This window comes from Tetrahymena thermophila (genome assembly GCF_000189635.1).
Source record: "Tetrahymena thermophila SB210 genomic scaffold scf_8254597, whole genome shotgun sequence".
NCBI classification, from domain to species: domain Eukaryota; phylum Ciliophora; class Oligohymenophorea; order Hymenostomatida; family Tetrahymenidae; genus Tetrahymena; species Tetrahymena thermophila.
The window spans coordinates 487,408-511,591 of record NW_002476368.1 but is presented as its reverse complement, the minus strand read 5'-3'; the positions used below and the strand labels follow the sequence as shown (position 1 = coordinate 511,591).

General features: G+C 21.7%; 8 protein-coding genes across 8 annotated transcripts; 2 read left to right on the top strand and 6 right to left on the bottom strand. All coding sequences in view use genetic code 6, as the record gives it.

Annotated features, from left to right (window-relative positions):
- Positions 1-632: 632 nt before the first annotated feature.
- On the bottom strand, positions 633-1,547 carry TTHERM_00346510 (polyubiquitin; the record flags this gene model as incomplete). Its single annotated transcript, XM_001018498.3, has 1 exon — positions 633-1,547. One exon carries the CDS (start codon positions 1,545-1,547, stop codon positions 633-635), a length of 915 nt encoding a protein of 304 aa, XP_001018498.1.
- A 1,137-nt stretch (positions 1,548-2,684) lies between these two features.
- On the bottom strand, positions 2,685-3,839 carry TTHERM_00346500 (polyubiquitin; the record flags this gene model as incomplete). Its single annotated transcript, XM_001018497.1, has 1 exon — positions 2,685-3,839. One exon carries the CDS (start codon positions 3,837-3,839, stop codon positions 2,685-2,687), a length of 1,155 nt encoding a protein of 384 aa, XP_001018497.1.
- Positions 3,840-4,949: 1,110 nt separating this feature from the next.
- TTHERM_00346490 (polyubiquitin) lies at positions 4,950-5,864 on the bottom strand (the record flags this gene model as incomplete). The annotated part of the gene is made up of 1 exon (XM_001018496.1): positions 4,950-5,864. One exon carries the CDS (start codon positions 5,862-5,864, stop codon positions 4,950-4,952), a length of 915 nt encoding a protein of 304 aa, XP_001018496.1.
- A 944-nt stretch (positions 5,865-6,808) lies between these two features.
- Positions 6,809-7,723, bottom strand: TTHERM_000346489 (polyubiquitin; the record flags this gene model as incomplete). Its single annotated transcript, XM_012798225.1, has 1 exon — positions 6,809-7,723. The coding sequence occupies one exon, from the start codon at positions 7,721-7,723 to the stop codon at positions 6,809-6,811; it is 915 nt and encodes a 304-aa protein (XP_012653679.1).
- Positions 7,724-8,480: 757 nt separating this feature from the next.
- On the bottom strand, positions 8,481-10,187 carry TTHERM_00346480 (ubiquitin family protein; the record flags this gene model as incomplete). Its single annotated transcript, XM_001018495.2, has 1 exon — positions 8,481-10,187. The coding sequence occupies one exon, from the start codon at positions 10,185-10,187 to the stop codon at positions 8,481-8,483; it is 1,707 nt and encodes a 568-aa protein (XP_001018495.2).
- A 954-nt stretch (positions 10,188-11,141) lies between these two features.
- On the top strand, positions 11,142-13,043 carry TTHERM_000346479 (kinase domain protein; the record flags this gene model as incomplete). Its single annotated transcript, XM_012798224.1, has 10 exons — positions 11,142-11,368; positions 11,419-11,508; positions 11,758-11,847; positions 12,098-12,187; positions 12,241-12,330; positions 12,379-12,468; positions 12,521-12,610; positions 12,657-12,746; positions 12,791-12,880; positions 12,934-13,043. 10 exons carry the CDS (start codon positions 11,142-11,144, stop codon positions 13,025-13,027), a joined length of 1,041 nt encoding a protein of 346 aa, XP_012653678.1. The 3' UTR covers positions 13,028-13,043.
- A 367-nt stretch (positions 13,044-13,410) lies between these two features.
- TTHERM_00346470 (hypothetical protein) lies at positions 13,411-16,052 on the top strand (the record flags this gene model as incomplete). Its single annotated transcript, XM_001018494.2, has 5 exons — positions 13,411-13,569; positions 13,672-13,758; positions 13,946-14,325; positions 15,136-15,207; positions 15,803-16,052. Exons 1-5 carry the CDS (start codon positions 13,495-13,497, stop codon positions 16,050-16,052), a joined length of 864 nt encoding a protein of 287 aa, XP_001018494.1. The 5' UTR covers positions 13,411-13,494.
- An 876-nt stretch (positions 16,053-16,928) lies between these two features.
- TTHERM_00346460 (hypothetical protein) lies at positions 16,929-18,632 on the bottom strand (the record flags this gene model as incomplete). The annotated part of the gene is made up of 1 exon (XM_001018493.3): positions 16,929-18,632. The coding sequence occupies one exon, from the start codon at positions 18,630-18,632 to the stop codon at positions 16,929-16,931; it is 1,704 nt and encodes a 567-aa protein (XP_001018493.1).
- Positions 18,633-24,184: the final 5,552 nt, after the last annotated feature.

The window sequence follows — 24,184 nt, the reverse complement described above, 5'->3', positions numbered from 1 at the left end:
GATAATTTGAGATAGAAAACTTATAAAAATAGAAAAAATTTATATTTGATGAACAGTCAATTTATTAAAATTCATAAAGAGGATAATTTATAAGTAAATTATTTTATCTTAAATTTTCAAAATAAAAAAATAGATAAAATATTTCAAACTTAATTTAAAATTTATTATTTTTGTTTTTATTGAAAATTAATATTGATTTTAATTACCATTTTATTAAAGAAAAAATAAATTAAGGATTTTAAACATAAAAAAGTATTATTTGTATATAATTTAATATTTTACTAATCCTAGGACTTTACAAAGAAATATTCATAAACTTTTATCACTAATTTCTTTTAAATTTTATGCTATTTTCTCCTTAATTTTTGGTATTTTTTATATTTTATGAAACTTTCAAATATTTTTTAATTTTATTTTATCAAAAAATACTTCATAATTAAAAAAATATCAAAAATATTTTAATTAAAAATTAATTATTATCTAAAAAATGTCATTTACTATTATTGTATGCAAAATAAAAAATTTTGATAAATTTGTTAACAAATAATTTTGTATTTAAAATTCAATCACTAATATAAAATATATAATAATCTTTATTATCAAGTATATTAATATTATTTTGAAAAATTTAATCAACCACCTCTTAATCTTAAAACCAAGTGAAGAGTTGATTCTTTTTAGATATTGTAATCAGAAAGGGTTCTTCCATCCTCGAGTTATTTACCAGCGAAGATAAGTCTCTATTGATCAGGTGGAATACCTTCTTTGTCTTGAATCTTAGCCTTAACATTTTCAATAGAATCAGAAGCTTCAACATCTAAAGTGATAGTCTTGCCAGTCAAAGTCTTAACAAAAATTTACATACCACCTCTTAGTCTTAATACTAAGTGAAGAGTTGATTCTTTTTAGATATTGTAGTCAGATAAAGTTCTACCATCTTCTAATTACTTGCCAGCAAAAATAAGTCTTTATTGATCAGGTGGAATTCCTTCCTTGTCTTAAATCTTTGCCTTCACATTTTCGATAGTATCAGAAGCTTCAACATCTAAAGTGATAGTCTTACCAGTCAAAGTCTTAACGAAAATTTGCATACCACCTCTTAATCTCAAAACTAAATGAAGAGTTGATTCCTTTTAAATGTTATAGTCAGATAAAGTTCTACCATCTTCTAATTACTTGCCAGCAAAAATAAGTCTTTATTGATCAGGTGGAATACCTTCCTTATCTTGGATCTTAGCCTTAACGTTTTCAATAGTATCAGAAGCTTCAACATCTAAAGTGATAGTCTTACCAGTCAAAGTCTTAACAAAAATTTGCATACCACCTCTTAATCTCAGAACTAAATGTAGAGTTGATTCTTTCTAGATGTTGTAATCAGAAAGGGTTCTACCATCTTCGAGTTATTTACCAGCGAAAATAAGTCTTTATTGATCAGGTGGGATTCCTTCCTTATCTTGAATCTTAGCCTTAACATTTTCAATAGTATCTGAGGCCTCTACGTCTAGAGTGATAGTTTTTCCAGTTAAAGTCTTTACGAAAATTTACATAATTAGGTTTCTTTATTAATTTTAATTTGTTTGATTTCTTTTCTCTCTAATTTTTAGTTTTTTTTTTTAATTTTTTTGAGTTAAAATCAATTACACAAAAATAAATTAAATAACTCTTAAAGAAGTAAAGAATATATGTTGATAAAATCTGATTGTAACAAAAGAGAGGTAATTAAAGCTATCTACTACATAAATTATTTTTAGATGAATCAAATTTTTTGGATATTATAAGCAAATAAAAAATAGAAGATTTATAAAAATAGAAGATTGTTTTTTTTTATTAAGTTGTCTACTTTGCTATTTTTTATTAAAAAATAAGCTAAATAAACGATATGATATATAAATTACTCAAATACGTTTTATCCAGAATTAAAATTGAATTCATTAAATTAGAATATTTTATTACTTTTCTTGAATAACATAGTTTAATTTTTATATTTAAACTTTTTTTTATTATTTAATTTGAATAATGAGATTATGAGAATTATATTTTTAAACATTTTTTTAGATTTAAAGCTTTTATAAATATGAATTTTTAAAATTAAATAATTACTCTAATTGTTATTTTCTTCTATCTTTTATATTTCTAAGTAATTTAATCATAACTCTTAATTCAATACGATTAAAAGATTATTTAAAATCTAATAAATACCACTGTTTTAAACCAACACTACATATTGATTATCTTTATTAATAGTTTTGATACTTGTATTTGGATGGTATTTTGATATTTATTTTTTTAATTTTTATGACTTTTTCAATCTAAATTAAAAATTCAGATTAATTAAAATTTATTAAGTTTTTTTAAAGGTAATTGTTATTATTATTTTATAAAATTATAATATTGATATTTTATTTTAATTCAATTTAAATTACCCTTAGGATAATTAATTAATCATTTATTCTATGATTATTAAATACAGTTATAAATATTAATTATATAAAATTGTATATTTCAGCTTTAGTGAAAAAAACATATAGTTAAGAGCTAGGGTCTATAATTAAGATAAATTGTTATTAAATTATTACATAAAAAGATATATATAATACTTCAAATTAGAAAAAAAATTTATATAATATGTTTTTTACTCAAAATAAATTCAATAGTATTATTTGTAAACAATATCTATATTATTTTCATATATTTATATAACCACCTCTTAATCTTAAAACTAAGTGAAGTGTTGACTCTTTTTAGATATTATAATCAGTAAGTTTTCTAGTGTCTTCAAGGCATTTACCTGAAAAAATGAGCCTTTATTGATCAGGTGGAATTCCTTCTTTGTCTTGAATCTTAGCTTTAACATTATCAATAGTATCAGAAGATTCCACATCTAAAGTAATTGTCTTACCAGTCAAGGTCTTAACGAAAATTTACATGCCACCTCTTAATCTCAAGACTAAGTGAAGAGTAGATTCCCTTTAAATATTGTAATCAGAAAGAGTTCTGCTATCATCGAGTTGTTTACCAGCAAATATCAGTCTTTATTAATCAGGAGGAATTCGTTCCTTGTCTTGAATCTTAGCCTTAACATTTTCAATGGTATCACAAGGATCAAGATCTAAAGTAACAGTCTTACCAGTCAAGGTCTTTACGAATATTTGCATTCCACCTCTTAATCTCAAAACTAAATGGAGAGTTGATTCTTTTTGTATATTATAGTCTTATACAGTTCTTCCATCATCAAGTTGCTTACCAGCAAAAATTAATCTTTATTGATCAGGTGGAATACCTTCCTTGTCTTAAATCTTAGCCTTAATGTTTTCAATAGTATCAGAAGCTTCAATATCTAAAGTAACAGTCTTACCAGTCAAGGTCTTAACGAAAATTTGCATACCACCTCTTAGTCTCAAGACCAAGTGAAGTGTAGATTCCTTTTAAATATTATAATCAGAAAGAGTTCTGCTATCATCGAGTTGTTTACCAGCGAATATCAGTCTTTATTGATCAGGTGGAATTCCTTCCTTGTCTTGAATCTTAGCCTTAACATTTTCAACAGTATCACAAGGTTCAAGATCTAAAGTAACAGTCTTACCAGTCAAGGTCTTAACAAAAATTTGCATACCACCTCTTAATCTCAAGACTAAATGAAGGGTTGATTCTTTTTGTATATTATAGTCTGATAAACTTCTTCCATCATCAAGCTGCTTACCTGCAAAAATTAGTCTTTATTGATCAGGTGGAATACCTTCCTTGTCTTAAATTTTAGCTTTCACATCTTAGATAGAGTCTGAAACCTCTGTGTTAAGTGTAATAGTTTTTCCAGTTAAAGTCTTAACAAAAATTTACATTGATCTATTAGAGAAAATTATTATTTTACTGTTTAATTAGCTTTTTATTTTATTTTGATTTATTTTGTTTGAGTTAATTTATATCATTATTATTGTTTAAAAATTAATCAACTTTTAAAAGAAGATCAGAATATATATTGATATAATCTGATTGTAGATATCAAGAGTTAATAAAATCTATCTACTACAATTGTTATTTTTAACAAATAAAAAATTATTGAAAAAACAAAATATAATCAGAAAATTAAAGATCTGATAAAATAGAACGACCAAATTTAATGTTAAATTGTCTTTTTATTTTTTTTAGTTATCAAAGAGTAAGAGTGTTTTATAAGAATAATTGGAATCATTTTCTTTATTTAACTTGCCATAAATATTTTAACAAAATATTTTTACACTTTTTAATAGTTAAAAAAAATCAAATAAACTCAATTGCTCAAATATAAAAGTATTTCTTAAAAATAAAAAATTCACATAAAAAATAATATTTATAATTTTAAAAACAAATATTTTGTAAAAAGCTTAATTAATACTAAAAAGATATAATTTGTTATTTTTCAGTCCTTGAATGTAAAGCTTTTCTTAAGTAAAGATTTTAGAGAATCAATCAGTAAAATTCATCTATCTTCTTTAATATTTTTTGTCTATAATCACTTGATTGAGATTATATATCTTATATTTTGATTATGGGTTAGACATTATTTATATCAAATAAAAATTATTTTATTCAAAAAGTTTTGTAGTCTTATATTTTATGATAAATACATTTAAAACAGCATCAATAGATTTATATTGATTCAATTAAATTTTAAGTTTTAAATTTTTCATAAAGTTTAAATCATAACTTAATTACTTTACATACATTTTATATTTACTTTGAAATGAAAAAAAAACCTAATTTTTGAGTAAATATATTCAAGATAGAATAAAGTTTAAAACCATTTAAATCAAATTCTAAGTGAAATATAATTTTTTATGAATATATGTTAACAAATATATAAAAGATATAAAAAAGAAAGTGATTTTGATAATCTGAATCTATTAATTTACTAATATAAATGCATATATTTTTATACTTATAAATTTATAATATCTGTTTAATATATTTAATCAACCACCTCTTAATCTTAAAACTAAGTGAAGAGTTGATTCCTTTTAGATGTTATAGTCAGATAAAGTTCTTCCATCTTCAAGTTATTTACCAGCAAAGATAAGTCTTTATTAATCAGGTGGAATTCCTTCCTTGTCTTAGATCTTAGCCTTAACATTTTCAATAGTATCAGAAGCTTCCACATCTAAAGTTATTGTCTTGCCAGTTAAAGTCTTAACAAAAATTTGCATACCACCTCTCAATCTCAAAACTAAGTGGAGAGTAGATTCTTTTTAGATATTGTAGTCAGAAAGAGTTCTACCATCTTCAAGTTATTTACCAGCAAAGATAAGTCTTTATTAATCAGGTGGGATTCCTTCCTTGTCTTAGATCTTAGCCTTAACATTTTCAATTGTATCAGAAGCCTCAACATCAAGAGTGATAGTTTTTCCAGTCAAAGTTTTAACAAAAATTTGCATACCACCTCTTAATCTCAATACTAAGTGAAGAGTTGATTCTTTTTAGATATTGTAGTCAGATAAAGTTCTACCATCTTCTAATTGCTTACCAGCAAAAATAAGTCTTTATTGGTCTGGTGGGATACCTTCCTTGTCTTGGATCTTAGCCTTAACATTTTCAATAGTATCAGAAGCTTCAACATCTAAAGTGATAGTTTTACCTGTCAAAGTTTTTACGAAAATTTACATACCACCTCTTAATCTCAATACTAAATGAAGAGTTGATTCCTTTTAGATGTTATAGTCAGAAAGAGTTCTACCATCTTCGAGTTATTTACCAGCAAAGATAAGTCTTTATTGATCAGGTGGAATACCTTCCTTATCTTGGATCTTAGCCTTAACATTTTCAATAGTATCTGAAGCCTCTACATCGAGAGTGATTGTTTTTCCAGTTAAAGTCTTAACGAAAATTTACATAATTAGGTTTTTTGATTAATTTTTTTGTTTGTTTTAAGTCTTTTGATTTGTTTTAATTTACAATTATTTATATTAATTGTGATGAAATTAAATAGCTTTTAAAGAAAAACAGAGTATGTTTTGATATAATCTGATTAAGGAAATTGAGAGGTAATAAAAACATTCTATTACAAATATTATGTTAATTTTACTTAAAAGCATTTGGAAAACTATTAGATAATTTAAGATTAAAGACTTGTTAAAATAGAAAAGATTAATATTTATTAGAGTGTCTAGTTACTAAATTCATATAGAGGATATACTAAATTATTAAAGTAAATTATTTTATCTCAGTTCTAGGAATAAAAAATAGTTTAAATATATTCCCCTTTTCATTAAATTTTTTATTTAATATTAATATGAATAATAATATTATTAACAAAAAAGAGGATTATTAAATCGATTTTAATTTTACTATTAAAAAAATTAAAAAATAATTAAATAAATTTTAAAATATAAAAATAATTAATTAATAATATATAAGACTTATATTTAAATTTATTTTTTTAAATTAAATGTTTTCAAACATTTTTTTTTCATTCTGTTCATTTATTTATATATCACTTTTCATAAAACCATATTGTTGATTTTTTTATTTTTATTAGATTCTGTGTTTTATTTTATTTTGTATTTTATTTATTAAAAAAATCTAAAATTTATTCCAATTTTATTTTATCAAAAACTTTCTCTTTAATTAAATAATAAGAAAATATCAAAAAATATTTGAAAATCAATAACCTTAAAATTAATTATTAGCTAAAAATTTCATTAATATAGTTGTTTTAAAAATAAATTTTTATAAAGTTATTAACAATAGTTTATATTTTATAATTCCATCATAGACATAAAAATATATAATCATCTTTATTATCAAATATATTTTAATATTATTTTCAGAAATTTAATCAACCACCTCTTAATCTTAAAACCAAGTGAAGAGTTGATTCTTTTTAGATATTGTAATCAGAAAGGGTTCTACCATCTTCAAGTTACTTTCCAGCAAAAATAAGTCTTTGTTGATCAGGTGGAATTCCTTCCTTATCTTGGATTTTAGCTTTAACATTTTCAATAGTATCAGAAGCTTCAACATCTAAAGTGATAGTCTTGCCAGTCAAAGTCTTAACAAAAATTTACATACCACCTCTAAGTCTCAATACTAAATGAAGAGTAGATTCCTTTTAAATGTTATAATCAGAGAGAGTTCTACCATCTTCTAATTGCTTGCCAGCAAAAATAAGTCTTTGTTGATCAGGTGGAATTCCTTCCTTGTCTTGAATCTTTGCCTTAACGTTTTCAATAGTATCAGAAGCTTCAACATCTAAAGTGATAGTCTTGCCAGTCAAAGTCTTAACAAAAATTTGCATACCTCCTCTTAGTCTTAATACTAAGTGAAGAGTTGATTCTTTTTAGATATTGTAGTCAGATAAAGTTCTACCATCTTCTAATTACTTACCAGCAAAAATAAGTCTTTATTGATCAGGTGGAATTCCTTCCTTGTCTTAAATCTTTGCCTTCACATTTTCAATAGTATCAGAAGCTTCAACATCTAAAGTGATAGTCTTACCAGTCAAAGTCTTAACAAAAATTTGCATACCACCTCTTAATCTCAAAACTAAGTGTAAAGTTGATTCTTTCTAGATGTTGTAATCAGAAAGGGTTCTACCATCTTCGAGTTATTTACCAGCGAAAATAAGTCTTTATTGATCAGGTGGGATTCCTTCCTTATCTTGAATCTTAGCCTTAACATTTTCAATAGAGTCTGAGGCCTCTACGTCTAGAGTGATAGTTTTTCCAGTTAAAGTCTTTACGAAAATTTACATTATTTAAATCTTTATTGTATAATTGATTTTACTTATTGATTTTTTACTAGTTAATAGTTTTTTAATTATTTTTTGCTTTAATTAATTATCAAAAATCTAAGAAATCTTTAAGCCTTTTTAAAAAGAAAAGAATAGTGATTGTTAAAATCTGATTAAAAATCTGAGAGATAATCTCATCAATCTACTACAAAAAATTTTTATCTGATTAGAAAAAATATTGAAAAAGCAAAACTAAATAAGAAAATAGAAGAATCATAAAAAGATAAGACAAAAAAATATTAGATTGTCTGCCTTAATAATTCTTATAGTAAAATAAATAAATAATTTAATAAAAAAAACTATTTTATTTACTTTCTTAAAACAATTTTAAATCTGATTCTAAAAATAAAATAAAATTTACTAATAATTTTATTAAACTTATTTAATGTTAATCAATTTAGAGTATATTTAAAAAAACAAAAAAGTGTTTTATCTTTTTTCTATTTCTTCTAATGTTCAAAGAATTGGCTATATTTTCTTTATAAAAATTAAAGAAGATCTCAAAAAGTTAATTTGTTATAAAATACTTTTTTTTAAACACACATTTTCAAAATCAAATTAATTATTTTTTGGTTATCTAAATAAAAATAAATAAGAAAGTATTTTATTTATATTCGATTGTGTTTCAGTTCATTTTCAAAAATTTTATTTCTTTCTTTGTTTTTAGCTAGCTGCTTGATTGCTTTTTTTTTAGAAATAAAAGTTTTTATTTTAAAGATCATTCGTTAACAAAAGCTAAAACCTCTGCTATAAATACAATTTTGATTTTTTCAATTGAATAATATTCAATTCCGAACATGTACTACTTATTTAAATCTAGCTGACGTAAATTTTCTTCTCCTGCAATTGTTATATTTTCATACCCAGGATAATCTGATAGCTAAAAGTACTTCTCTTCTAAACACATTTGATATTCTAAGGTCCTCATTTTGGTCTCATGTCTACAGGAAGCATCATTGAACGGTTTTCCTTTTTTGACAACATTGAAGTACTCTTGATCTTTATTTGTGAAGCAGAGAGAAGATGCATTAATAAAATTAGAATTTATCTTATTACTTTAAATAATTCCAATACTAATTTCGTAATTCTTTTACTAAGAATTAAAAGGTTCAAACTAAATTCTAATGACATACTTTTTATTTGGTTATATTATTTAATCATAAAAAGCTTAAATGTAGTATCCTGGTCTTTGATTTTTTAATTCTAATATATTTTCGCTTCTACTAATAAATTAATAATTTTATGAACACTCATCTACAGCAGATTTAATGAAGTAGCATGATTGTGTTTTATCAGTGATGACATTGTTTCTTTTTTTTATTTCATTGACTCTGTTCGACTCATATTTGACTATGGCTTCATTAGAATTATTTAATTCACTAAGTAAACTATCCATTTATTTAAATTTTTGTTATATTTAATTAGCACTATCATCTGCAAGTATACTTATTTAATTTATTTTTTATAGCTAATTTATATAAATTTCTAAATTTTTGTATTGACTATCTTTAATTTAGCTGAAATCAATAGGAGTTTTTGATGGATTATAAACTTCATTGAAATTAATGCGATTAAATAGAGGAGCATATATATTCAAATATTTTTAAAGCTAAGAGATGAAATCTTGATTACAGTAATTTGATGGATTATTTATTAATGAAATAATTTTATTAACTATATTCTAATTGTTTTCAATCTGTTCATAATAAGAAGATTACTATAAATATTTATTACTTCCACTAGTTAGATTAAAAAATATCTGATCAATAAAAAGCAAGATTTATTCTAAAAACATCTGAGGTTCTTTTAATTACAAAATTTGCTAAGATTAATTGTAGAGGTTTAAATTGTGCTGCAAAATGTCCAAGTTTTCTTTATATTTTTCTTTACATTTATTAATCATTTGATCTAGCTCCTCTAACGAATTGTTACCTTCGCATAGATTTTTAATTTATACTTAAAGAAGTTCTTTCTATGATACTTCGTTGTAAATAGAATTCAGTTTATCCTTTGTCATAAAAAACTCTTCAACTTCTGCCAAAATTTTTTTTTTGCATCCGACGATCTTTTCAACAACCTATTTCTCCATATCGTTAAAGAAATCATTTATTATGTGCAAAGGACAAATATCATCTAGTTAGTTTTCTATGATATTTTAATACTCTTAAAGAACTTCTCTCTTCTCTAGAAAAGGCCAGTTGAGAAACACTGTTTTGCTTTCACAAGATATCACATCATCTATACATAATAAATTCTCTCCTTTCATCATAAATTTTGTCACACACTTACAGCAAACAGCTGTCTAAGGTACTTGCTTGTTGTAAACTTCAATGAATTAGAAGGGTGATCCTTTATGAATTTGGCAAGATAATTAATTTTATTTGTTTTAAGCTTATATTTAGGTTTAATAATTTTCGGCTATCATTTTTAAAAATTTAATATTCCAACAATCTCTTAATTTAAATAAATCATAAAAGAATATAAAATCTATTATCTGGATTTCTTATTTTAATTGCAATATTTTTAAGTATTTTGTAAATAATTATTAAATTTGTATAAAGATTGATTGATAAAAATTATTTTAATTAATTATTGAGCAAATATTAGCTCAATTATTTAACTTTTAATCAAAAACAAGTAAACAAAATGCTATTTTTTATTTTGATTCTTTCCATGTTAATTTAAAATTAAAGGTCTGAGAAAAAAAATATTTATTTTTGAAAAAATTTAGTTTTGACAATAAAAATTAATTTATAAAAAAAAAATAAAAGTTTTTTTGTGAACAAATTAAATGTACTTTATATTGCATCAATCAAAATTGTTTAGTTATAATCTTAATTATAATTTATTTTCAATGACATACAGACAGAAAAAAAAACAAACAAACCAGCAATCTTTCTAAAAACTTTTCAGTTTATTTAAGTAGATTATATTAAAATTAAGTTAAAAATTGAATGCTTTTCATTCAAAAAGCATTAAATTGATAGATATACAACTAATTAAATTAAATTTAATAATATTTGATTGTAAAAGATAAATATTTAAATACTAAAATGTTAATAAATAACAAAATTATTATAAATATAAATATATTTTGTTTGTATTTTTATCTTTATTTATTATTGAATTAAATTTTTAGATTAAATTAATTTTTTCAAAAATCAAATTAATGAAAAAATAGCTAAAATTTTTAGATAAGGTATGAAATTTCGTTATTTTAAATTGATAAAAAATATATTTTACTTATTAATAGTTAAAAGATAATAATCTTTAATCTATAACTCATCTTGATTTAGTATTAAAGTAAAACATTGAAACTATTTATTATTTTATATTAATAATCCACTATTTAAAAAGGCAGAATTTCTTCAGTACTAATATGTTAAAGTAGCTTGGTTAGGAAATATCTTTATGCCATAAAATATAGTCTTTAGTTTTAAGTATACAGTAATTCTATTTTATAAATCTAAATAAATTTTATATTTAGTTTTTTAATAACTCATTAAGAGGAGAAATAATATAAGACAAAAGTTCACCAAGTTAACCTTAATTTTGGAATTTAGTTTATAATTGTTCTTAATTATAAAAAATAAATATTATCTTAGAGTAAAATACTTGATTCAACTCTTTATTTAAGTTCACTTTTTATTATTTAGAAATAATAAAATAGAATATACAGGATTATGTTTTTTGATATGTGATATTTCTAAATGTAAAAACCTCATTAGTTTAACTCTTAATTTATCGTAAATTCTTCATTAAAATATTTAATTTAATACATTTAACTAACTATACTTTAATTTCTCATTAAAAAGTACTTATGTGGAAAAAAATTTTTCAAAACTTGAACTGAATAAAGTGGAATAATTTTAATTTATAATTTTAGCGTTGGTTTTATTTTGATTTATATAAATTACATTAATATTTTAATTTTTTATATGATTATATTGAATTTAATGAATGAAAAAATATATTAAATTATGTTATTGATTAAGAAAAAACAATATCTAAGCTATTGGAGCCATCTAGCTAGGGTAAGAGCTTCACAATTGTAAAAAACTGAGTAATCTTGACCTTAATCTTTCGTAAAAATTTTTAATTAAAATTAAATTTATAAAAAGTTTAAAATAAAGATAGAATAGCATTAGAGATAAAGGTGTAATAAGTATCATATAAAACATTACATACTTAAAGAGACTTGAAAATTTTTCTCTCTACATTGAGTATTATTTTTTTAATTTATACTAAAAGATTATTTTTTTAGTTAAAATAAATAATAATTTAAATTTTACCAAAATAGTTAGTTATTAAATATAAATATTTGTTAAATAAAAGTGAAAATAAAATTAAAAATTCTGGTGTTTAAATATTAGGAAGTGAGATCTGTAAATGCTAATTCTTAAAATAATTGACTTTAGATATTATGTAAATTTATGAAGTTAAATTATTTAAATTTCTTGTACCATAAAAATATATAGGAATAACAAAATAAATGATGAAAGTTGCATATAATTTATTTTAAAAATTGCTATTTTAACAAATCTTTAAGTTTTAAGAATCAATTTTTAGTAAATTATTTTTTTTAATTATTTGATTTATGAAATTCATTATTTTAGAAAAAATAAATTTTCAGATCAAATCACATCAATTTTAGGACAAGAGATAGCTAAATTCATAAATCTAAGTTAGTTGGTTTTGCATTTAGGGTAAAATTTGAATCTGAAATTCTAAAAAAATATTATTAATGCTTTAAATTAGGTCAAATGAGTTAACAGAACATAGTACCTCACAATTATTTTAAGGGATTCATCATTTAATATTTTTAAAAGACCTTTAAATCAGCTTTTGGTAATCAAATACAAATGTTTTATTAAAATTAACTTATTTTTTATAGTAAAAACTAGATTTTCAGCTAAGGATTAAAGTCTTTTGTAGATATTGTTTCTAAAATGAACCACCTTGTATCATTGAATGCTAATTTTAAGTAATATTAAAATAAAGTATAAAGTTACAAAATTTTTAATCAAGAAAGTGCAGAATTAAAGAATAAGAACTCAGAAATATTTTAACTGAAATGAAAAAAATGAAAAAACTAAAGATGTTAGTTTTTAATTTCAAGTAATCATTTACTTTAACATTAAAAGTATAATTAATTAATTTCTTAAATTTAGGGAAAACAATTTTACCTCTGCAATAGTATAAAAATGCAAATAAATCATCCTCAAAAACTTAATTCGACTTTTATTACTGAAAATAGATTATTGAATATTGATTCTATTAGTGCTAAATTTGATTTATGATAATATTCCTATATTACATAAATGATATGATATACTTAACTAAATAAATATAATTTTATTCATTATATTATCATATTTACACAAATACAATAGGCTTTGTTAGTTTTAAGTTGTAGCTAATTATGATTTAATATTTGTTAATTTTCATACTAATAATGTATATTTTATTTAGTAATATTCTAAAATAGGCTGTGTATTTGTGTTTATTAAAATAATTTTGTAAACAAAAAAATGTATAATTTATTAAAATAATTATTTTAAAGAAAGAAAGAATAGATTACATTTGTAAAATCTAATTAATTATTTAATTGATTTTTTTGGTTATGTTTATAGTGGTTATAATTTTATCAAATATCTATTGATAACTAATTAAATTCTAAGAAATCAAGCATTGACAAGCTAACTAATACTTTTAGTTTTAAAAAATTATAAATGGATAGGAAATCTTAATCTCCTTAAAAATAAGGAATTTATGTGAAGGAATAGAATAAAAGATCCCCATCATCAGTAATAAAAAAACTTTAACCACCATTTTTATAAATTTGATCTCAAATTTATTAAATTATAGAATAAATCTATTGATTGAATAATGTATAATTTTAAAATTAGATGGCTGAATTCAATTAGATTTCACACAGTAACATTCCTAAAGCAACAAAACCATTTACACTTAATCATATACCTGTTTAGAAACCAGTACACTTAATATTTGTTTATATAACTTAAATATTGCGATTTATCTTCAATTTTTTAAGCATTCGCGATATTTATTTATTTCTGAAAATAATCAGAAAATGGTATAAAAATCTACTTTAATTTCAAGTAGAGCAAACTAACATTTTTAAAATATTTGGAATTAACATAAGTTATAATATATTCATAGTTAGTTAAGTTCCCTCCAATAAAATAGAAAGTTGTAATTGGTACAAAAGGGATAGGATCATAGTAAAAAGCATTGATTTAAAAGCCAATAGAAGAGAAGAAAATGAACTATTATACATATAATAAATTGGTAGGAGAAGCAGATGGAGGTAAAGAATTAAGTAAAGAGTAATTCTAAGAAATTCTTTAAAAATATCACGAGTCATGGTAAAATAGAGTTTATGTTCATTTTGCAAGAACTGATATCTTCAAAGAATGTGTTCGTGTAAAACCACCATGCCTGTGCTTTTGTGGTCATCACTTTAAAACTCATGAATGGTGGGATTCTTAAACAAAATAAATAAAATGCAGAGCACCTGGGTGCCAATGTGGAAAATATAGGTAGTATTTTATTAATTTATTATGCAATAAGATGGTAGGCAAATAAACATTACAGCAATTAAAAATATTATCAAAGAGATTTTAATAAAAATCAATAAATAAATAAAATAGACATACTGGTTCTGATTATATTGATTTTATTTAAAAAATGAGGATTTGTTTGTTTAATTTGCCACCTGGTATTTAAAACAAAATAAATATTTTTATGGTATGGATTATATTTTTAATATCCACTTTCTTTAAAAGATTTTGTAGTTTATAATAAAGCAGGCAGTGTAAACAAGTATAAAAAAAAATATTCATTAAATTTTATTAAATCAATTAATTTTTACTTACCCTATTATTAGTTATTTTGATAGTTTTAATTTTCAAGCGTTTTATTCTTCTAGTTATTATGTAATAGCTGAAATAAAACTTTAGAGTAGAAATGTAATTATAGATTATCTTATAGGAAACTTCAAGTGAAGAATGATATATTATAGTTAATATTCATAAACTATTACCATATATAAATAAAATAAAGATTCGTTTTAAATTGAGAAAAATTAAGGTGAAAAATGATTTATTACATTTATTCATAAACCAAAACATCATATAAAACCAAGGATTATTTTCAAAATCTATTTTAAAAATGAATAAAAAATTAATTCACTGACACAAATAACTTCAAAGAGGATTTTTCCTCACAAATATTTTTATATTTGAAGTATTTATTAAAAAAATAAAATTTATTTTTAATTTTTAAAATATCTTATTTAAAAATATTAACAAAAAAAAGTGATTAAGATGGAATAATAAATTTTAAAATAGGTATTTACATCATTAAGGAAGCTGGTTTTTGATGTGCAAATGTAAGCATACAGCAATTGACCATAACCCAAAGTAATAGCTTTCCTAATTAAACAAACTAGTTTTTTTTGATTTCATTTACAAATTTTTTAATAATATCAAAAAATTAAATGAACCAATATTAATCAATCATAGTAACCTAAAAAAAGAAATCTAAATTTACCTTTAAAGATTTACATTATACTGAGTAAATAAATTATAAATTATCATTATTTTTTAATTCTTAGTAATAATTAATTTTAAATAAGCTTTAAAAAAAATGTGTAAATAAAATATTTATTATTTATTTTCCTTTTTATTCAATTTATAATACTAATATTTCTTTGCTTGAAATCTGCAAAAAAGTGAAAAAATAAATATTTATTAAAAGAATAAAAGGTATAATTAAATAGGAAATATTTGTTTGTTTTGTTTTATCAAATAGATAAAATCCTATTTTTATTATTCAACTGTAATTTGCTTTCATAAGTACTATAAAGCAAAACACAAAATTATTATTTAGATTTTAATTAATCAAAAGTTAATTAAATTTTGTATTTTTTTTTTTTTTTGATTACATAGTGCTCAGATTTTATAATAATTGTTTTTATATTCTAATTTATTAATTAATGTAATTAAAATTTATTAGTGGAGCTCCAGGGCCTTGTTCAAAGGCTGGCTGTGTTTGCCCAGGATTTCAAACAAGTTTTTCATGCTAATGTGGAGGATCTTGGTAAAACCACGATACTATAGTTGACACAGAAGAAGAAAGAAGATAATAAGGTAAACCAGTAGATACTGATGTAGTGAAAACGAGACTAAAAGATAAGTAAGTTGAAGGTTGTGGTAAATGTATGGGCTGTAAGAATAGAATGCCTTGCTACAATGGAAGAAAATGATAATAAAAATATAATTTTTAAATAGATTTTAAAAATAATCTAAGACAGTTATTAAAATTGAAAATATATAAAAAGTACTCAAAATATTGATTAAGATTTTAATGTTATCTTTCCTCTCTGAGACAAGTTCGATTAAATATTATCCACTGGTATGAAATAAATAAATTTTATTAATTTATATATATTATTTTACATTTATTTTACTCTAAAATTAATTCATCAAATTTTATTTTTCTTTTTTCAATGTTTTTGTTTATTATAGTTAAACAGATAAACTGAGAAAAAATATTTTATACTTATTTTAATTTTATCTGTGTTTTTTCTTTATAATTTACTTTATATATCATTATCCTTTATTTTTTTCAATTTGATAAAATTTAGATTTATTGCTAAACTTATTAATAAATAATTTTACATAATAGCTGTAGATTGAATATTATTTTTTAATTAATTATTTCATATTTTGATCTAATATTTGCTGTAAAAATAATAAATATTTAAATGTTATTCTAACTAAAAATATTGAAGTAAATCAATAAGTAAATTAATAAATGAGCACTTTCTATTGAATTAAATTTTTTTAAATTTTATAGAAAAAATAAGATGGCAATCAAATAATAAAATACATTATATAGACTGCTTAAACACGTTTTTACAAATAAATTAAAAAATTTACTAAGGTTAGTTATTTTATCAATTTAGGTATTTATTAAATACTTAATATTTTGATTGTTAATTTGATTAATCTTTTTGTTTTTATGTTTGTTTGTTTGTAAACTTGATTGCTTGCTTGTATTGTTAGATGCTTTTCTTTTGAAAGTATGTATATTTTGCTTAATAATTTGTAAAATTCAAAAAATAGATTGAAAATATTTATCAATCTTATTCATATTGTTGTAGCAAATCAGCACCAAATGTACTCTTTTTAGAGGGTTTCTTTTTTATAGGCTTCTTTTTAGGTAAAGGCTGCTTTTTAATACCAAACTTGGACAAATCTCCTAAGCAATCTGTATTTTCATGCTAGACGTTTTTATTTATGAATTCTTCTATTGTAGATTTTTGGTAGAATTAATTATAGTTTACTAAATATTTATAGTCATCTTCTGTTATCACAATAACAGGAACATTTTATGGGAAGGCCTAGTTTTATTATTAGTGTTCTAGTGGTATTTATTTTTACTACATTTTATTTTTTTCATGGAATTTTAAAATTTCAGAAACTCTAAACTGCTAACTTAGGATTTCTTCATTAAATTTAGCAGCTCTTTCAATAGAATATCTTAAGACAGATTCTTCATCAAGATTGTTGAGTGGTCTTATTTCTTACTAAGGAGCTCTCCATTTCTCTTCTTTGTTTTTGTGACGATACTTCCAGAATTCATTTTTCTTTTTTTCATTCGCTAATTTTAAGCTATTTTAATTTTTGATATCTTATTGGTCTTATGATTAGCTTTTATCACCTCCTAATCCACCTTTTTTCTTTGATTTCTTTTTGCCTCCTTCAACTGAACCACCTTATCCATCATCTTCATCTTCTTCTCCTTCATCGTCATCATCTTCTTCATCTTCATCTACTTCGTCATCTTCTAAATCTTCATCATCTTCTCCTTCTTATTTATTATCATCTTCTTCCATTTCTAGATCTTAATCTTCTTCTTCTTCCATAACAATTTACTATTTATCTTCATCATCTTCATCATAATCTTGTTGCTATTAAGGTCCATTTCTTTTTCTTGAAGAGCTTACTTCTTTCTTCTATGGAATAGCACTCTATTAGGATGATGGTTGCTTTCCTCCTCTTGTCTTAGATTAACTCGCCTATTGCTATAGTTATAATCTCACGTCTTATTGAGACTGATTTCTTGTTGAAGATCTCCCACTTGTTCTAATGCTTTACTAGCTTTAAAGATTTTATTCATTTTTTTTTGAAGATGCAGCATTTAAACTTAAATTGCTTTAATTGCTTAAAGCTTAACTTCTTCCTTAGCGACCTCCTCTAGTTCTTGAAACGGTTTCTTATTCTTTTTAAACTTAAACTTATGATTTGCTAGAAGTTGAAACTCTGCTCTTTGCTTATTTTTTCTTTGAAGAAACTGCATTAAAATCATCATCATCGTCATCGTCATCATCAACTTCGTCTTCATCATCTTCTTCGTCTTGCTAAATTTATCTATCATCTTCATCGTCTTCCTCCTCCTCTTCTTCATCCATTCTTTACTACTTTTAATTATAATTAGTCTAGCTTGTACTTCTCTGGTTGTTATTATATTAAGATTAGATTTATTTTTTGTTAGACATAATATCATTTTCCGCGTTATTATCTGAACCAAAATCATATTCATTATTTTAATCGTTTTCATCTTAAACTTAGTTATTTTCATCATCTTAATCCTCTTCTTCTTCGCCTTCACCTTCCTCTTCTTCATCTTCACCATCCTCTTCTTAACCTTAGTTAGCTTCATTAGCATTATTATCTTCTTCAGCCTCATCATTATATCCATCATCCTCATACCCATACTCGTCTTCAAGATTATTTTTATCTTGATCCATATTTATTTCTTCGTTACCACTGCTATCCATTCCTCAAAATTAAAATGATAACTTCTACTCTAAAAAATATCTAAACAATCCTATAATTATATATTATTTAAACCCGCTAGATATATTTTTTCAAATTAGTTTGCTATTTGATTTCTATTTATCTATCTATATAAAATATTAAATAAATTAAATGCTAATACCTTAAATTGAAATTATTTCTTGTTTATTTAAGAATTAAAATATGATCTACCCACCCACCTTCTTTTAAATAGTTTATATAAAAACATTTCTCACTATCAAATATCTATCTATATATATCTTTGCTACCCTAATAAGTATGAAAAAAAATTTTATCTTGCTCTTTCTTCAGTTGTAGTTCATATATACTTTTTATTTTCTTCTTCTTTCATTTAAAAAATAAATGTTAAATTTCTAAAAGAAAAGGGAGACCAGTTTATATTAGATTATTTTTTATTTTATTATTAGTTTTCACTTTAATTATTAAAAAAATAAAACAAACAATCATAATTCTTAAACTGTGTAAGCAAATAAGGAATTTGAGAATTATCTAGATATTTTGTAGTCTCATCGAATGAATTTTATATAAATTATTTTTTTATAATTTTTTATAGTTTTAATAGATTTTAATCAAATCATCATTTATAGATTTGTTTAAATATAGTAAATGTTTGATACATGTTAAAAACTTATCTAATTAATAAATATTTTAATAATTTAGATGATAAAAGTAAAATATTTCTGAAAATAAATAAATAAATTTCTTTAACAAGGCATAATTAGCAAATCAAATAAAAAAATATCTTTGATTATATATTAATTGGATTTATCAATAAAATAATTACAAATCTTTCTTTTATTTTAGGAAAATTAAATAAGAAAAATTAACTAGTTTGATTTATATTTTATTATTAAACACCTACTCTTTCTAAAAAATAATTTTTTAGGGTAAAATAATATTAATTAGATAAGGTAATAGAATTCATAAAAATTAAAATTTATTCTTGCACATTTAAACTCTTATTTTCAAAAAATTGTTTGAAGAATCAGAGAAATATAAAAGATAAAAATTATATTAATCTTAAATTTAATTACAAGTAAATAGCATTTTTTTAAATTTTATTGAACCAGTTAAATGTTATTGTAAGTAGGTATTGATTGATTAATTTATTTTTAAATTGAAGAAATTTTTTATTTTTAATAATTTGTTAAAATGAACAAGAAATTTTATAAATGTATTATAAGAAATTGTTTAATTTATAATAGGAAATTATTGCTTTAAAAATATTATTATGTATTTAAAGAATATTTAGATGTTTAAATAATTCGATGATAAGTTATTTGAAAGAATATAATAATCGTTGTTTTTCTTAATTTGCTTACTCTTTTTTATTGGGGATAATTGCAGTTTATAAATGTAAAAAAAATAGAGTAATAAAAAAATTATAATTTAAAATTTATTGAATGAAATCTAAATCCAAATCAATCTAATAATACAGTTTGTATTTTATAAATAGGATTTGTAGGAATTATTTAAATCTTGAGAAGTTAGTTTTATAATTTTGCATCAAAATAAAAACGTTGTAAAGAAGAATTTATTTTTCAGGCTATTAGGGAAATCAAATAAATCTAGTAGCGATTTTTTAATCACATGAATCACATAAATTCAAATATTAAATTAGGTTACATCCTGTTAATTATAAATTATAATAAAAAAATCAATTTGTGAAGTGGAATAAAAGTATTATCTAATGGTCTAACAAATTTTTGAATAATTTAGTGATAAAATACAAATTTGATTTTTCAATATTTGTTTACTCATCCAAAAAATAAAAATATTATCTAATATATTGGCGATCTAAAAATGAGATTTAACCATAAATTAAAAATACTATTCAAATGGAAAATTAAAAAATGAGTGGATAAAATTTACAATAAAAATTGATTAGAAAATTACAACTAAGTTTTTAGAATTGAAATACAGATATATTTTAAATTGATTTAATATACATCTCAAGTTAGAATTGACATTTTATTTAAAATTTTTAAAAGAAAGATTATTTTGTGGAAATAAAAACTCAGGCTAAAATCCTTATGAATAACTAAGACTATTACTATTAATTACAAAAAGCCGATTGCTATGCTATTTTAAATTATTCTCAGATAATGTTTATATATTCTAATTATTTGAGTTAGAATAGATAGAGCATAAATTCGAATTATAACAGCTTAGTAAGATTTAACTATTACCACAAAATTGTTTGTAAACCAATTTAATAAAAACTTTATTATATACACTTGTTTTGCTTTACCTTCAGATATCTTTTCTTTATAAAATTATGATTTATTTATTTTATGAGATGAAATCCTTATTATTATTATGTTCGCTCATAAAAAAAATTTTTTTAAGGTTGAAAATACTATTTTATATCTTATTAGATCTTTTATTTTTAAGTAGAATTAATTTTAATACTAAAGAAACTAACGCATGAAACTGATTGATACAAATTTTAGGTTTTAACGTAAAAAATAAGATTGATTTAATCAGCCTCTTCTAGTTATTGAATATACAAAAATTGATTCGAATTTAAAAAAGTTTGAACAAGTTGGTCATTTTATTTTTTTAAGTCAATTTATTAAGATTTGTATATAAATAGAATACTACTAGTTAAAAAATATTATCTCTAAAAATTAAAAGGCAATTTGAATTAATGAAGTTTTCATAATAGATTACTAAATTATAATAAATTAATGAGTTATTTCTTATCAAATTGATAGTATTTATTTATTTGTAAAATTGAAAGATAGATAGATTGATTGATTGTTCATTTCTATTATTAAAGCAAAAAAAGTATTTATTTGTCAGTTTATAACAAAGATATCCTCAATCAGCACAACCGAAATGTTATGCTTCAGTAGAACGAAAGTTTAAACCATCATCCAAATATTAAAACATACAACTTAATATGCAAAAAGCCTATTACAGCTCTTAATAACATATAAAATTTAACTCACTTATTTAGCTTAATTTAATTATTTAATTTTTTAAGGGTCTGCCTCTTTATTAATAAATTAGTGTTAATATATAAACAAAAATTTTTGAATATTCATTAATTAGGTTAAGTATGCATTTTATATATTTGTAAACTAACAAAACAAAATTAAATCTAATAAAATACTCACCCTAGCCTATCTTTTTCTTTATATATTTGTACATATCACTTGCTTCTACTTTTTTCTTTAAAAAATTTTTAACTTTTAAAATGATTGCCTTTATTTAGTATCATTTTAACTACTTAGTTAAAATTATTTCAAATAAATTCTTACACTTATCTATATTTAAATTTTGAATAATGTTTACCATCTATCGCTCTATATTATATTGTTTTATAGATCATAATATTGTTAAATATCAACAATCACAATAAAATTAAATTGTTTAGCTTTTAAATTTTACAAAGCCAAACAGGAGTTGATATATTTTTGATGATATTGATGAAAAATTAGTCGAAAAATAATTTACTATTGGAAATACTTCACTAATATTGATGATTTGCCTTAAGAAACGATTTTATTACAGAGAACATTATCAATGACAATTAGGAAAATTAAACTCATATAAATAAGATTGAAATTTTAGTAAAAAATGTTAATAATTTTGGATTTTTATATATAAAAGGTTGATAAAGATTGAAATAATTTTATTTTTTAAACACACAGCATAATAATTCTAAAACCTAAAATAAGTTTGTGATTTTATGAGTAAAGTTAATGAACAAATCATAGAAAAAAGTAATAAATTTTTGCTTTAAAGACCTACTATTTTGATAAAAAATAAAATAGTATGCGGTATGATAATTAATAATATACTTTGTTTGTTAGCAGACTAATTATTTTACAAATAAATCATAAAAAGAATTACAAAGACTTATATCGATCTATGATAGTAAATAATTTTAAGGGTATTTAGTAACTCAATTTTTGAAAAGATATTTTCTCTTTTCCATAAAAAAAATAAAATTTGGATATTCAAACAAATTCAAGCTTATATTCAATAGTCAATTTTTTATATATTATATTTACAAATTCATTTACTTTTTTCATCAAATTTATCACGTTCTAAAACAACATGAATTTTTAATAAGTAAGATCAAATATTAGACATTACAACATTTTCTCCCTAGCCCTTACAAAATAAAAAATATAATATACACATAGAAACATTTTAACTCTAAACTATTTAAGCATCAACATAATTAACTTAATCAATTTTACTATTTAATTTTTATTTTTGAAAGGTAATTTATAAAAATTTTACTCATGTAAAACAAAATGTAACAAGCCTTGAAATTCATTTTATATTTTCACATTTTTTATTTTTAAATTAACTCTCCCAAGAAACTAAATTAAGGTGCTTTGTCTCTTTATAAAAAAAGTAAAATGTTTAATTTATTCATTAACTATTTAAATAAATCTACAATAAACTCTTAATTAATGCAAAATAATGTTTAACTCTTTGAACAAATTTCAATCTAGTAATTACCTTGTTTCCTTGTTCAAGTCTCTACTAAATTTAGAAGAGGGGTTTTTTTTAGCTCAAAAAATTGAAAGATTTTTTTCTTTTTAATATTCCAAATTAGTGTAACTAGGCATAAGGAAATACGGTGTTACACTTTAGTTTTTGATGTATCTTTAAATTCAAGAATGTAGTTTTTACTTACTTATAGAAGAATATTAATTACTTACAAAGTGTAATTAAAATTTTTCTATTATTAATCTTTTTTTAGATTTAATGAAGATTCTATGATAGTTTAAAATCTCATATATATGAAAATTCATTTATTTATTATTTTTATATGAATACCTTTAAGTATCATTTATCTTAGTCCTAACAATATTTAGCAATTACAATTTTTAATATCAACTAGAACAGAATAGTTTGAGTTTATTATATTATATTTTAAAACACATTTAATTGCAATTTTCATCGAATGCTTAGCGATGAATCCAAGGAATTTTCCTAATCTTACAATTTATATGAGATAAGTTCTATTTCTTAAATGATTAAGTGTACTCGACTCCTCGAACTGATATTTTATTTATTAGCAATTAAAATAGTAAGTTTAATTTTATTTAAGCAAAAATAAAAATTGACTTACTATCCAATTAAAATAAATTTAGTTTATTTAGATTACTTAATTAAGTATTTTATATTTCTTATTTATGATTTGATATTTATGTAAGTTAATATTTTTTTGTTAATCTAAAATATTAATTTACCTCTTCAAGCTGTAATTGTAAATTTAATTTATTAGAAGCACTATTACTTTATTATAAGATGATATTTTGTATGCTAAAATTTTTTCTTGGGTACTATTGAAATATTTTAAGACAAAACTCAGTAATTAAAATCTAGTTTTACAAAAAGTATAACTTTTTTAAGTTCTATAAATAAAAAATATAATTAATCTTATTAACTGGTTAACTTTAAAATATAAAAAGATTTTGTATATTCTTCCATCCATAATAATTATAAAAACAGAAAAATCGTTCTTAATTTTAAAAGTATAAAA